We start from the raw sequence: 15,912 nt of genomic DNA on the forward strand, positions 1-15,912 counted from the left end.
AAGGAGCTATGTAAGCACCCAACAAAGTGGGTCCGCTGTGTACATTTTATTGCTGTTCACCTCCAGTCGGAGAAGAGAGCTCCCTGACAAACATGCTGCCAAGGTTTCCTTTGCATTCAGTAAACTATGTCTCATATCCTTTTAAACCATAATGGGCGAAAACAGAGTTCCATGGCGTCGGCTCTCCTGTGGATTCAGGCTGTTTCCGTCTATTATTTAACAGGAAGTTCCGAAAGAATCAATCCAGGCCAGAAAATTTCTCCTCACCCCTCTTTCACTCATAGTATGGATAGAGCAGGCTGTGCAGGCACAAGTTACAGAGAAGATGCTGGCCCTGAACCTCTATCTGCTCTTGTGGGTATTTGGCTGCTTTCATTTTATAGGTAAGGCAATTAAATCACACTGCAGTGGGGAGGGGCAGATTTTAGAAAGAGTTTGGCTCCCATTTAAGCACCTGCAAGAGGTATCCGCTTTTTCAAATGTTCCCAGCCCGCAGCAGGTCCAACTGAAAATCTCAGAATCTGTTTAAGTGCTTATATTGGGAGATCAGCTCTTTAGAAAATCTGGCCATGTTAGCACTTCTAAAATTTACTTCAGAGGGATCATACTGACATAAAAGAACGCCTATCTGGTGATAACATAGGGACATGGAGGTGGTTTTTAGTATTTAATATACCACTTTGGTATAGAAATAGTATTGCTAGAGCTACTGCATTTTGAAATGTGCAAGATATTATTGTCCTGTAAAGTATTTTGCATCTTTCTCTTGATTGATTGATTGTTCATTTCTTGTAGCTGTAAATACAAATAATGTAGTGCTCTGAACAAGACACTGAAATAAGAACATGAATCACCATCCTTATCCAAATGAAGTTCTGGCAGCAGAGATTATTTAATAATCCGGCTTTTAACTGTTCGTTAACACATGATGTTTGGATGTGGGGCAGAGCAAGTGTTAATCCAGAGCCAGCAATTAATGTTTTGAAGTATGGCCTGCTGCTTTTCCCTTTGTTGTAGGCAAGCGGGGCATGCATTGTACTATTGACAGAGTGCGGAGTAGCTGTGTTTGTTTCTGTATTTAACTGGAGGCAGTGGAAGGGACTGCAAAGTTACTTACTGTTGTTTCCATAATAGATAGCTGCTAAAAAAACCCCAAAAACTTCTTCCTGCATTTTTGGGATGAGAGGTTTTTATTTTATAACTAAACTATATGAAAAGTTGTCCATGAGGTAGAGGCATTGTGCTGTGATAATAATAGGATTTACAGCATGCAGATCAGAAAGTAGAGAATAAACCTGTGCATGTCACACGTAATAATGCTATTGACTCTTCAGTTGCTAGCTGTTCATTTATCATGTAATTCTCAGGAGCAAGAGCATATGTCTTTGAAATTATATCCAAATGATGACTAGACCAAATTCATCTCGGATATAACACCCCTGGCTTCAGGGGAAGAAGGGATTTTGCCCAGTAATTAGATAAATGTTTTTAACTGAATTAGAGGGGTTCCTTAGTGTGCTATTAAGCTTTCTAGCAGTTTTGGACAGTTGGTCTCTCAGCAACAATGCTGGTTATTCCACAGAAACCTCTCCTGTGGCTTGACAGACCTGCTATGTCACCCAGCTCTCCAGCAACCTTTTGGATCAGTATTGAATATTTAAACTCAAAATCCACCTACCTGTTTACCAGGGCCGGCCCACAACATTTTGGCACCATGTCCCCTCGCTTGGGCCAAACCTCTGAAAGGTCTCAATTCTGCCTTCTTTCTGTTCTACTCCTCTCATGGTACTGCTCTGCTACCTACCCCAGTGAAGGAGAACTAACAACTTAAAATGCCTTGTTCAAAAAATGTAAGTAACACTTAACTTTCAAACACCTGAACAACAAATGTTACTTTTCTTGTCTGCATAGTAAACACTGGCATTTTTATCTGTTTGAATAATCAAAGTGGTGCTTTCCATGCCTTCTTGGCTTCAAAGATTTTAACTGCTTCCTGAAGGTCCACAGTCTGGGCCAGCTCATGCTCTATTCAGATGGTTGCAAGGCTGACCAGCCTCTCCTGTGTCATTATGAAGCATAGATGTGTTTTTATTAACATCAGCTTGGAGAAACTGCATTCTCCACTGGCCACAGTTACAGGAAGTGTTAGAAGTATGTGCAGAGCAAAAAAAGCATTTGGAAAGAGGGTGGTCATCTTATTTCTGCACATATATTCCATAAGAGCCTTTGGATTTGATCCTGCTGAAATGTGTCTTGAAAGGGCTTTCAGTTCATCACCTAAATCACTCACATCAATATCGCGCATGTCATCATGTGTCAACACTGTCTCTAGTGCCCTGCATTGCTGGTGTAAGTCTTCTTCAGGTATAGTGAGGAGTTTTGGAATGTCATACAACATCCCAAATTTACTGCTATGTTCCTTGAGCTGCACGAAAGGTTCTTCACTGACTATATTGCACAATCTAGCACCTGATTAAAGAATTCAACTCTGAATTGTTGTTTGGGGTCTCTTATGGGATTATCCCATGCCTCGTAATCAAAATGTCTTCTTCTTTGGTTTCAGAGTAGCAGCCATGTTAGTCTGTATCCACGAAAAGAACAGGAGTACTTATGGCACCTTAGAGACTAACAAATTTATTTGAGCATAAGCTTTTGTGCCAGCAATGCCTCTCTGCCATGTACATTGGCCAAACCAGACAGTCTCTATGCAAAAGAATAAATGGACATAAATCTGACATCAGGAATCATAACACTCAAAAAACAGTAGGAGAACACTTTAACCTGTCTGGTCATTCAATGACAGACCTGCGGGTGGCAATTTTGCAACAGAAAAGCTTCAAAACCAGACTCCAACGAGAAACTGCTGAGCTGGAATTGATATGCAAACTAGATACAATCAATTTAGGTTTGAATAGGGACTGGGAATGGCTGAGCCATTACAAACATTGAATCTATCTCCCCTTGTAAGTATTCTCACACTTCTTATCAAACTGTCTGTACTGGGCTATCTTGATTATCACTTCAAAAGTTTTTTTCTCTTACTTAATTGGCCTCTCAGAGTTGGTAAGACAACTCCCACCTTTTCATGCTCTCCGTATATGTATATATATCTCCTCAATATATGTTCCATTCTATGCATCTGAAGAAGTGGGCTGTAGCCCACGAAAGCTTATGCTCAGATAAATTTGTTAGTCTCTAAGGCGCCACAAGTACTCCTGTTCTTTCTTCTTTGGTGACTCTTGTATTCTTGAATGGGTAGGAAAATAGCTTCAGTCTGAAGTTACTCTGCCAATTTCTGTGCACTCTTCTGAATGTTTTGAAATCCCTCATCTGACCGATAAGACTGTAAGTATGACTTGGCTTTGTCTAGTTGTTCCATTGCTCCAGATATATCAAGGTCAACACCTTGGAGTCTCTTGTTTACAACATTTATTTCAAACAGTATGTCATGCCACAACGTTAATCCATACGGAAATTTGAAGTTATGGATGTTTCTGATGATTCCATTTCCCTCTGCCACTGTTCTCCCACGAACAGTTCCTGTCATAGCATTATCCTCCATAATGACAACTATGGCATCATCTATCTTCCCAGTTTGGTGTTTGATAGGCTTTATCGCCTCCACTCGACGTTCCCATCGTTTGCACTCAGTGGTTTCAGTGTCAGAGAGGATGTTCTCAGATGTTGCTTCAAACTTTGCCATCGATGAGTTGATGCAGAGAAAAATACGTAGATGCTTTGAATTACATTAAAAAATTCAGCAGCCTCACTAGAAGCTGATGCTGCATCACTGATCACCAAGTTCAATGAATTAGAACTACATGGGACTAAAAAAGCTCAAGGGTTTAACTCCCGGATCTGTGTCTGCTCTCCTCTGTTCTTTCCTCTCATGTTGGCATCACTATTGTAGCCGTGACCTCTCATGTCAGCTATCGCAATTCCCGTATCCTCCAGGTTTTTAAGAAGCACATGTGTCATACCAGCTCCTGTAGTATCATCAGTGTCAGTACATTCTAGAAAATGCTCTCGATGGTCACCATTGCAGGGACAATTTCACTAGGTTCTGTTGTTGTTACAAAACACACCATTAAAGTCATTTATTCCATATGGCTGATGTCAGGTGTGGAGTCCAGAATAATGATAATATCTTGCTGACTTCAGATCTGCCACAATCTTCTGTTTAACTTTTTTTGCCAGTAACTGCATGATCTCATTTTGAATTGTTTTTCCAATGTAGTGGTGTGTTTCCCTTTGTCTGTTTAACTAGTACTCTCATTTTAAGTTTGTAGGGTTTACTGTTAGATTCAGTTATGGCCTCTGATCAGCAGCTGGCCATTTAATATGTTGGCATATTTTGTCTCACGGTGTTATTCTTCCATTGATATAGCAGTTCAGGACATAGCTTCTCCGGCTTGTCAGTTTTAATTTCAGAGCAAATTCATACTGATGTGTATGTTGCACGTTATTTCAGCTCCCTTGCAGCTGGTGAAAGGGTCTCTGTGTGACGGCTGCGTGAGGCTTAGCGCAAATGGCAGAGGTCAGAACATGTAGGGATAAAGTTAGAAAGGCCAAAGGCCATTAGAGTTTTCCCTTGCAAAGAGAATTAAAACCAATAGTAAAAGGTTCTATAGCCATATAAATAAGAAGAAAACAAAGAAAGAAGAAGTGGGACCACTAAACACTGAGGATGGAATGTAGGTTAAGGATAATCTAGGCATGGGCCAATATCTAAACAAATACTTTGCCTCAGTCTTTGATGAGGCTAATGAGGAGCTTAGGGATAATGGTAGGATGACAAATAGGAATGAGGATACGGAGGTAGATATTACACATCCGAGGTAGAAGAAACTCGAAAGTTAATGGGATATCAGAGGCCGCATAATTATACAGAATATTAAAGGAACTGGCACATGAAATTGCAAGCCTCTTACAAAATTGTAAGATCTGTAAACTCACGGTTGTACCGTAGACTGAAGAATTGATAACATAGTTCTATCTTTAAGAAGGGGGAAAAATGATCCGGGGAACTACAGCTCAGTTTGACATCTGTAGTGCAAGGTCTTGGAAAAAATTGAAAGAAAAATAAGTCAAGACATTGAGGTCGAGGTAATGGAGAAATACAACATGGTTTTACAAAAGGTAGATGTGCAGCCAACCTATCTTCTCTTTGAGAGGTAAAGATTTTTTAGACAAAGGAAACACAGTGCTCTAATTTACCTTGATTCATAAGGCATTTGATACAGTCACATGGCAATTATTACTAAATGGAAAAGATGAGATCAATATAAATTGAAGGTGGATAAGGACTGTTAAAGGGAGACACAACGGGTTCATACTGAAAGGTGAATATCAGGCTGAGGAGGTTACTAGTGGAGTTCCTCAGGATCGGTTTTGGAACCAATCTCATTTATCTTTTATACTGACCTTGGCACAAAAAGTGGAATTGCTAATAAGTTGGATGACACAAAGCTGGGAGGTATTGCCAATACAAGAAGGACAGGATACATACAGAATTTGGAGACATAAACTGGAGTAGTAGTAATAGGATGAAATTAAATAGTGAAAAGTGCAAGGTATGCATGGGATTAATAACAAGAACTATTGTTATAGGAGGCATCAGTTGGAAGTAACAGAGGGAGAAGGACCTCAGAGTATTGTTAGTCAAGGGATGCTATGAGCGCCAATGTGAACTGGCTGTGAAAAAAACTAATGCGGTCTGGGATGCATCAGGTGAGTATTTCCAGTAGAGATAAGAAGTTTAGTACCGTATCAAGCACGTGAGACTCATGGAAACTGTGTGCAGTTGGTCTCCCATGTTTAAGAGGATGAATTCAAACTGGAACAGGTACAGAGAAGGGTACTGGATGATCCAAGGATGGAAAATCTGTCCTGAAGGAGATCAAGAGCTTGGCTTTGTAGCCTAAGAAAGAAGGCTGAGGAGATATGATTGCTCTCTATAAATATATCAGAGAATAAATACCAGGGAGGGAAAGGAATTATTAGTCAGTACCATATGGACACAAGACAAATGTGATATAACTGGCTATCAGAAGTTGTAGACTTGGAAATTAAGATGCAAGGTTTCTAACATCAAGGAGATGAAGTTCTGGAAAAGCCTTCCAAGGGGAGTAGAGGGGAAAAAGCTATCTGGTTCAGACTAAGCTTGATAAGTTTATGGAGGGGATGGTATAATGGGATAGCCTAATTCTGGCATGCATTAGTCTTTGACTATTAGTGGTAAATATGCCCAATGGCCTTTGATGGGATGTTAAGTGGGGTGGGATCTGAGTTACTACAGAGAATTCTTTCCTGGGTGTCTGGCTGGTGAGTCTTGCTCACATGCTCAGGGTTTAGCTGATTGCCATATTTGGGGTCAGGAAGGAATTTTCCTCCAGGGCAGATTGGCAGAATCCCTGGGCGTTTTTCGCCTTCCTCTGCAGCATGGGGCATGGGGCATCAGTCACTTGCTGGACGTGCTGGAAGGTTCTCTGCACCTTGAAGTCTTTAAACCATAATTTGAGGACTTCAGTGGCTCAGACACAGGTTTGATAGAGGAGTGGGTGGGTGAAATTCTGTGGCCTGCATTGTGTAGGAGGTCAGACTAGATGATCATAATGGTCCCATCTGACCTTAAAATCTATGATTCTATGATTCTATGACTGAGAGCAGTGCTCTTTGTCATCAAAAACACATCAGCTTACAGGGGGCAGCTTGGGTCTGCTTTTGAAACAAAGATATCACAGAAGAGCTGTATGGATGGGAATACCACAGGGAGAGAGACTGTGCTTAGCATGTCACAAGAGTATATAACTAAAAAATCCTGGGAGGATGTGAAAGAAGATCAGGAAAATATTCCTAGCAGTGAAATGTATTCGATGGTGACCTATGCTCCTGAGGAGAAATAGTGGCAATCCCATTGCATGGGCCATTGCAAACTGGACTCGACAGTCTGGGGAAGAATACGTTGCTGGCCAAAGGAGTAGTGTGGGGGGACAGGGGGAGTTAAAGCTAGTATTAAGCTATCATGGAGTTACCAGGCAAAGCTCTGGAACTACTCCATATGAAACCAGTCAGGACTCTGGGGGAGCATGCCTCTTCTCTGTGAGCATACTGTCTCCAGGGCAAGAAGCTTACACAGCTTCAACCGTCCTGGGTCTGACCTCGGAGCATTCAGCATCCCCTTCTCACACCATGCGCTTCCCACGGTGAGTCCACACAGGCGGGGCTCCTGGGGAAGCTAGTAGGCCCTGTACTCCAATTCTGCAGTCAGACGTGACTCTCAGCCAGCCAGGAAAACAGAAGGTTTATTAGACAACTTGTAGGTAAAGAGAACAGGACTTCTCAGTCAGGTCCATCTTGGGGCCAGGGAGGCCAGACTCCCGTCTGGGAGCCCCTCCGTTTCCCCAGCCAGCTCCAAACTGAAACTCTCCAGCCCCTCCTCTGGCCCTCTAGGGCTCTGCAACAATCACACACCCTTATCCCACCACCTAGATACTTAAGAACTGTATAGGGGAAACTGAGGCAGCCACACAGTAGTCAGAGAAAACATTAAGAACATTCCCACTTCATCACATAGGCTATGTCTGCACTGCAGTGTGGTTCCCTGTTTCCTGTGCATAGACATATTCGTGCTAGTTCTCATCGAGCTAGCATGGGTATAAATAACAGTGTAGCCTTGGTAGCATGGGTAGCGGCAGCAGAGGCACAACTGAGCCATGCCGAGTAGGTACCCACCAGTTTTACCACATTTGTACCTGGCATGGCTCAGTCATGCCTCTGCTCCTGCCACCCTAGCTACTGCAGCAAGTATGGTTACCACATGGCTGGTAGGTATTGGAACAGCCTGGAGGGTTTTTTTATGGATTTGCCAGTTACCAGAAAAGTAATTTTATCTGCCAGGTTTTCCTTTATGTGGGTCTAGAGATCTGCATTATTATCACAATGCACTGGGGTATGGAATGTTCAAAGTGTCTATGTCCAGTGTGGCAAACTAAGGACAGTTAGCTACCAGGAGAGGGGTAGTAATTGGTCCCGGAAGGCTTAGCCCTAGAGGAATGAGGTTCAGCTGGGACAGGGGTTAGCAGGGAACTAATCAGGTTCAGCTGGCTCCAATTGCTGGAGACCTTTTTTAAAACCTCCCTGGCAGGGAAGCAAGGGCAGCAGCAGCAGCCGCCGCCGCCGCCAGCGCCAGCAAGTAGGGGCAACTAAACTCTAAGACTCTCCTTGGAAGGCAGCTTGCATTCTCCCCAGAAGGAGAGGAAACTAGAACAAGGGGCTGGCTGAGAAGGGATCAGCCAGACCCTGTGAGATTGGGACGGGTTTTTTTTCTGTTTTCTTTTACCAAGCCTGTGTCTCCGGGGCTGAAAGGGACTGAGCAAACAAACGGAGAGGCAGGTACTTTGTCACACCAGCTAAAGGTGCTACAGTGTTCCCACTTCCACAGTTTAAGCGATAACAGATCAAAACTGTTGAAAATACAGCAGCTGGCTGCCCACCAACACGCAAGCGTATGGCATGGATGTGTGTGAGAGGGTTTGAGTCACATGAGAGTGAGGAGACATGCAATGTTAGCAGTCTTGTCTATATCTGTGATCTCACTAGATTTTATGAGTGGCTGTTGAAGTGGAAGGGGTCACAGAGTTGCCTTGTGGTTGGGGTTATGGCGGACCTGTCTTGCGGGTGGGTGCATTTCAAAGGGTAAATCTAGCAGCTACACTGGCTGGCACACTGAGAGCTCGTGCAAGTATGTCTGTGTATGCGCCAGGGGAATCACAGTCCAGCTCATAGTATAGTCTTCCAGTGGCAGGTGCCTTAGCTCACTGCACTGCCAAGGGGGACCACATTCAGATCCTAGCTCTTGCTCTCCAAAGCTGCTGCAGAGGCCTTCTCTGCCTCCCTGGATGGGAGCTCCCGGGGTTATTCCCTGGCCACCATCATGACCGACAGGCCTCGAAAATGCGGGTCGACAGGAGCAGCCACGGTGCAACCCTCCACTTTGCAGCCTGCTGACAACTGCTGACTCAAGAAGCCCAGCCCCAGTTTGAGGCTCCACCCTGATGCCCCCTTGGCAGAGTCCCAGAGCAGCTGATTGACCGCTGGCCCTACTTAAGCCAGCAACAGGAATGGAAAGCTATCGGAACAACTGGATCCACCCTGCTCTGGACTGTGTACCTTGTGCCTCCTGCTCCCCTGGCTTGACTTCCTGGCATCCTGTCCTGGTGTGGCTCTGAACCTCTGGCTTGTGGGTCTGATCTCTGGTTTGTCTCCTGCCTCTGACCCGCTGGTATCCCAACTCAGTTTGACTCTGGTTACAAACCTGTAGTTTTGATCTCCAGTCTCTCTTTGGCTTCTGACCTCCCAGTATCTTGACCCAGCTGACTCCTGACTGTGGACTCCAGCTCCAACCACTATGTCTGTCTGTGCACAACCCAGCCCTTACAGCCATCCTCTTTGACCAACCCAGCAAGATCCGCCTTCTCCACTCCTTGACCAAAAAAGCCAAGCCAGTCTGACATGTAAGAGAAATGGGGAGGGTGAAAAACAGGAGGATCCCAAGCAGGAGCAGCACCAGGGTTTCTGGCACCCTAGGCAGAATTCAGGGGGTGGCATTTTGTGCGCTCCCCAGGGGGCGCGCAGGAACTTCTGGTTCCACTCCCATCGCGCTGCCAAAGAGGGATCCTCCACTGAAATGCCACAGGTGACAGCAGCAGTCATTGAGCTGCCCAATTGCCTGCCGCTGTTTTCCACGGCATGTCAGCAGAAGGTCTTTCTTCGGCGGCGTGACGGGAGCGGAACTGGAAGCTCCCATGCACCCTGTGGGGAGCGCACAAAATGCTGCCCCCTGAATCCTGGCATCCTAGGCGACCGCCTAGGGTCGCCTAATGGAAGCGCCGGCCCTGATCCCAAGAGAACCACCTTCCAAAAACTTTGCTCACTAAGCAAATTTTCCTGAACTAGTGTAGCTTTCGCCCACACATCATTACAGTACATGCTTCAAGTTCCCCAGAGGACTCTCCAGGGAGCTTCTCAAAACTGTTAGCAATGTCCTGCAGGCTGTGCATCTGGGAACCAAGTTGTGTCACAGTAGCTGAGTCAGCAGCAGGTGTCCTTAAGGGAAATCGTTCCAGTAACCAAACACCAGCACGTCTCTGCTTTGAAAGTGGATTTTTGCTGTAAGCCCCAAGCCCGGAGCTGGCAGAAGGACTAAGGCCTGTACACACTATAAGCAAGAGCCATCACTGCTGAGGCTTAGCCTCAGGGCCAGGTGGTCCAACCTCTAAGATTTGATGGCTATAAACCATGCAAGAGACTGGCTGGGACAAGTTTAGCTCGGCTGCTGCTGTTTTGGTGAGATGAACTCCCCCTCTTTGACTCGTGTGGTAGAGCTGCTGCTTATGAGGTAGGAAGGTCCTGGCTGTAGCCTTGCTGGTAATAACCTGCAGGGTGTGCACTAAGGGCACACCACATATGGCTTGACAGAGGGGTTAAATCCAGCCTAGTGTCTGAGCACCACATGCCTATGGGAGAGTTCAAAGTCAAGGACAACATGGTGACATTCAGGGATTGGAGCCGAGAACGAGAACACAAGAGTGGCAGGCGTCTCTTAGATCTCATCTCCAGTGCAGGATTGTTCCCTCTGGCCTTTCCAGGTCCATCTGCATCTCTGTCTATGTCTCTAGCCTAGAAAGGTTGTGGGTGTTTGGTACACCAGACTGCATCTTTGGTAGTTGTGAGATGACCACACTTTTCAAGCACTTGGGCACCTGGCCTCCAGCCCTATAACTTGTCGGGCAGCCACGTGGCTAGTTGTAAGGTTTGATGCACTGCTCAGCTCCTGCATTTAGAGGGGTGCTTCTGTCTTTACACTGATGATCTGGTGAATAGTTTATTTTTGGATTAGACCCAGCAGCTGTGTGGGGCAGTCAAGTGACTGGGACACCCTGACCCAGTAGCAGTGAAGGAAGAGACATGGAACGTCACAGCAAGAATTCTCATCCAAGATTTCCCAGAGTCTGGGGATTTGCAGACTGGGGGACTGGTCCAGGCCCATCTTGACAAGAAACAAGCATGGCCTGCAGAACCCTGGGATTCTACCATTGCACATGTGCTAGAGATGCGGACTGGGGTACAGAACTGGCTGCTACCAGAGTGACGTCCACAGGAGCAAAGGTCCTCAAGCAACAGGAGAAATCATAGATCACTTTCTCAGGGTTGTGTCGCCCTAAAGCTAATGGCTGTGAATTACATGCCCAGTAACTGGAATGTTTAGCCCAAGCATCTGTCAGGGGTTTACAGACCCATCCTACCACAGGGACTAAGGGGTCAACAGGCAGGTTAGCCATCTTCTCAGCTGTGACTAATTGCTGGGCCAGCAACAGCTGGGGGATAAAAGGCTGCAACTCAGAGGAGAGGGGAGGCTGCCAGAGACCCAGGGGTACTGAGAGGAGCTGTCCTTGGCAACAGCCTGGCAGGAAGTCAGACCCCCGCCCCAAGGAAGAATCAGAGAATGTGAGTCTGCAACGGGCCTACGCTAGAGGGGAGATGGGTGGCAGAAATGGATTGTGAGGAGCTGGTCCCAGCTGCTTAGTGTAGGGTCCTGGGGCTGGAAACTGGGGGGAGGCCTCCCTTGCCAGCCCCCTTGCCAACCACCCCACCCCCCAGCAAAGGGGATAGTAAATTCCAGAGGAGCAAAGGGGTCAGGACAGTGCAGGGGCCTGAGATTTTTGGGCTCCTAGTGTATCAGACTCATTATTGCCCTGGAAGGGGAGACACTATAAACAACCCGGCTGCAGTCGTAAGAGGAATCTCCTCCGGCATAGAGACAAATGATTGTTGGTGGGCTGGGGAAAACTGAGGCAGAGTCACTGTAATCATGTGCACTGTGGTGAGAGGGTGCTGGATGGCAAAGGCACCTCTGGACAGTACCTGAAAGGCCTGGATTGAATTTTGGGGATAGAGAGTGGGTGAGACTCTGCACGAGCCACCCGTGCGCTGACACTTGGCTTCTCATGGGCAGACCATTCACAGTACTCCCCGGGCAGGCCAAGCACCAGGAAGCAAAGCAGCCCAGAAGCCCCTGCAGACCAGTGAGCCTGAACAGTAGGAGCGCTGTGTCTTGTGCCCCCACCCAGTGATAAGCTGCCAAAATCTTAACAACCGGTTCCCTACTGGGTCTTCGGCGGCACTTCGGCGGCGGGTCCTTCAGTGCTGCCGAAGACCCGGAGTGAGTGAAGGACCTGCCACCGAAGACTCGGCACGCCACCCGGTGACTACAAGCCCCACGTGTTTTTTTACATGTTTTTTTAAAGTCATCCCTGCTGGGGCCCCATCTAAACTGTTTGAATTGGGCCCCACACTCCCTAAAGCTGGCCCTGCACATCGGGGTTGCAAAATTGTATCGGGGGCCAGGTAGGGAAGGCTGTGCCTCCCAAAACAGCCCGTCCTCCCCATCCCACCCCTACGCACATCCTGCCCCTGGCTGCCCCCCTCAGAACCCTCAACCCATCAACCCACTCTGCTCCTTGTCCCCTGACCACCCCCTCCTGAGACCCCCCCACCATAACTGCCCCCCAGGAACTCACCCTCTACCCAACTCTCCCCGCTCCCTGTCCCCTGACTGCCCTGACCCCATCCACCACCACCTGAACAGACCCCCGGAACTCATGCCTACCTGAACCCCCCCATCCCCCGACCGCTCCCCCAGAACCTCTGCCTCCTCCAACCACTCCCTGCCAGGCTTCTGCCTTATCCAACCCCTCCTCCCAGCCCTGGCCCAGCCCCCTCACCATGCTGCTCAGGGCAGCATGTAAGGATGCTGCGCAGCCCACTGGAGCTCGCAGCCCCACGCCTTACCATGCCGCTCGAAGCGGCAGGAGCTGCAGAGCTGCGCAGAGCACTGGCGCCGGTGGCCCGGTGTGCTGAGGCTCCGTGAGGGGGGGAGGGAAGCGGGGGAGGGGCCACAGGAGCCTCCCCAGCTGGGAGCTCAGGCGAGCCGGAGACAGGACAGTCCTACAGGCCAGATGTGGCCCGCGGACTGGAGTTGTTTGCCCGCCTGCCCCTTTAACAGCGGGTTCTACACCGGCTTCTAAATTTAACAGCCGGTTCTTGTTAACCAGTGGGAACTGGCTCCAGCTCACCACTGCCCCCACCCCAGCAGCAGCTATAAGGTGAGGCTGGGGAAGGTGACACGGAATCCTTTGTCTCAATGATGTGGAACAGGAAGCTAATGTCCTGGATGACTGAATTTGTCCTCTGCCTTCTTCCTCTTCCCCTCACCTTGCCTAATCCCTTTGTGAGGGACCACAGCACAGCTACATCTGGGCACATTCCTTAGTGCGGGCAGAGGAGACTGCTCTCAGATGGAAGCTGGTGAAGGTGTTTACACAACTCCCCAGGGCATGAAGTGGATGAGTTCAGATAGGCCTGCTTCATCAGGTACTTTCCCTTCCTCCCTCAGCTTTGGCGAGGAAGAACAGGGGAAGGGGAAAGGAATTGGAATTAGAAAAATCCACCCCCTCACCATCTCTCTGCCGAAATCCAAGCCCTCAAGGTGGGTGTTAATGCTGAGCCAGCCAGAATAAAATGAGAAAAAAACAAAGGCGAGTCTCCAAGAGGGAGCACAGTGTATGTTTCCTCTGTAACATGCTGCAGCAGCTCTGAGGACAAAATGGCAGCCAGCCCTGATGCCAGCAGACTCCTTTGAAATGTAAAAGTGCAGTACAAAAAGAAAGTTTCGTACAAAATAACTAATAGCTGGAAGTCTGTATTGTTGCACTGGTGTAGCCGCTGAGCCAAGTAATCCACCATGTGTGCAGTTTCCCTCATACAACCAATGAAACTGTTGCATGCAAATTAGTTGTAGAGTAAGGTGGGTGATTGATTGAGTACCTCTAATATCGCAAGGGTCTAGGACTCTTGGCACAACCTAGATACATGCATTGCTGCAACTGTACACCGCACAGGTGTAATTCATAAAGTCAAAATGGCTGAGAACTTAAAAACTGGACCGTACCAGACAGTGAAATCCCAGTGATTGACCATGGGATATTCTGAACAAAGAATGCTCTCAGCCATGCTTGTATCTGTTCCATGGCTTCACCCTGATTCAACAGACAGTCCACACTTCAGAGTGCACAGACAGGTGACAATCCTGTAATTTTATTAGCTAGAAATGCACCATTTTCGGAGTGAAGATTGTCAGAACCCTGCATGATAGCTCTGTTCGTGGACAATGCTTGGATTAGACAATATCCATCAGCTAGCTGGGCTGGGAGCTGCAGTGGGTTTCTAGTCCCAGCCTGAACAGAAGGTTTTTCTCAGCCTATTTCACTCAAACATGGCAAGCAGCAGATCCTTCCCCAGGCCAAGCCAGACAGACCCAAGCAACCACACAGCAGAGAGGCCGAGAGCACCGCTGCCATGGGAACCCAGAGCAAACACACCACAGTTTTCCAAACAGAGGTGTGCTTAGGAAACTGGAAGTGCCGGCTGGGTGGGGGATCTCCTGGCAGCGGCCAGGGACCTATTCTGAGGACACGGCTTCACAGAACAGATCTGTTTCACTTGGAAAGCTGATGATGATGAGGAATGTTGGCGTGGGGGCGGACAAATGCAGGAGGCAGCTTTCCTAGGCCCAGCCTTCAGGAGGGCACTGGAAGGAAGCACATGCCCCTCATGCATTGCTAGCTGCTTGACTCAATGGAATTAGTAAACAGGATTCGACAAGTACCGTAACGTGGCCCTCCCGTCCCACACACGCCGCTTCCTCGCATTGTTTGGCCTTTTGGCTTGCTGCCTTTTTTTATTATTTTTAAAGAGTCAAATGGTTTTTGATTGACTTCCCATAGAACACTGATCCGTCTCCAGCACAAGCATCTAGAAAGCAAATCCAGTGAGTAGGGAACAAATGAGAACCAGCCCTCTGCTAGGAGCATGGAGCTGTGATTAAAGCTCTTGATTAGAACTTTTAATAGTTTTTTGTTGTTGTCCTGTGGACTTTCCCCAATTTGTCCACATCTTTCCACAGTATGGTGCCCAGAACTGGACACAGTACTCCAGCTGAGGACTTATGAGTGCTGAGTAGAGGGAAGATTTACTTCTTGTGCCTTATTTGCAACATTCCTGCTAATACATCCCATAAGGATGCTCGCTTTTTTTTTCTTTTTGTACAACACTATTACATTGTTGACTCCTATTTAGTTTATGATCCACTAGAACCCCCAGATCTTTTTGCAGTACTCCTTCCTAGACAGTCATTGCCAATGTTTCCTCTAATTTTTCCCATCCATGTGCAGAATGAATTTTGTTATGTGCACCAATATGGAGGGGATGTGTGGCAGGGATGGGGCTGAGGGGTTCCGAGTGTGGGAGGGGTTTCAGGGCTGAGGCAGAGGATTAATGTGTGAGGGGGTGAGGGTTCCAGCTGGGAGTGCAGGCTCTGGGGTGGGGCTGGCGGGGTTGGGGTTCAGGCTGCCCTGGAGCTGCAGTGGGGAGACAGGACTCCCCTCAGCCCTCTCCCCCCACAGCAGCACCTGGACTGGGGGAGAGGCGCCTCTTCCTGCCACAGCAGCTCCGGTGCTGAGGGAGTGCTCCTCTCTCCCTGCCGCAGCAGCTCTGGGGTTGGGAGGGAGAGGCCCCTCTTCCTGCCACAGCAGCTCTGGCGCTGAGGGAGTCCTCCTCTCTCCCTGCCGCAGCAGCCCCAGAGCTGGCAGGAGGTAAGTGCAAGGCCCTTGGTGGCCTCCTGTGCAGCTGATCAGGTGTGCGCCTTAGCAGGAACTTACAAAATGGGCAATGACCTATTTGTGCAACTGATCATTCCTTCCTAAGCGAGTACTTTGTATTTGCCCTTATTTAATTACATCCTATTATTTCAGACCATTTCTCCAGTTTGTCAAGATCATTTTGAATTCTACT

At 47.8% G+C, this 15,912-nt stretch overlaps 1 protein-coding gene across 1 annotated transcript in view; it reads left to right on the forward strand.

The window, feature by feature from the left end:
• Positions 1-283: 283 nt before the first annotated feature.
• The window catches only part of ECSCR (endothelial cell surface expressed chemotaxis and apoptosis regulator), a 44,784-nt gene continuing 29,155 nt past the window's right edge, over positions 284-15,912 (forward strand). The window contains exon 1 of the mRNA XM_075068290.1: positions 284-383. Within this exon, the coding sequence (XP_074924391.1) occupies positions 326-383 (58 nt within the window). The 5' untranslated portion in view covers positions 284-325. The remainder of the gene's footprint in view (positions 384-15,912) is intronic.

Source organism: Chelonoidis abingdonii, chromosome 7 (genome assembly GCF_003597395.2).
Source record: "Chelonoidis abingdonii isolate Lonesome George chromosome 7, CheloAbing_2.0, whole genome shotgun sequence".
Classification (NCBI taxonomy): Eukaryota; Metazoa; Chordata; order Testudines; family Testudinidae; genus Chelonoidis; species Chelonoidis abingdonii.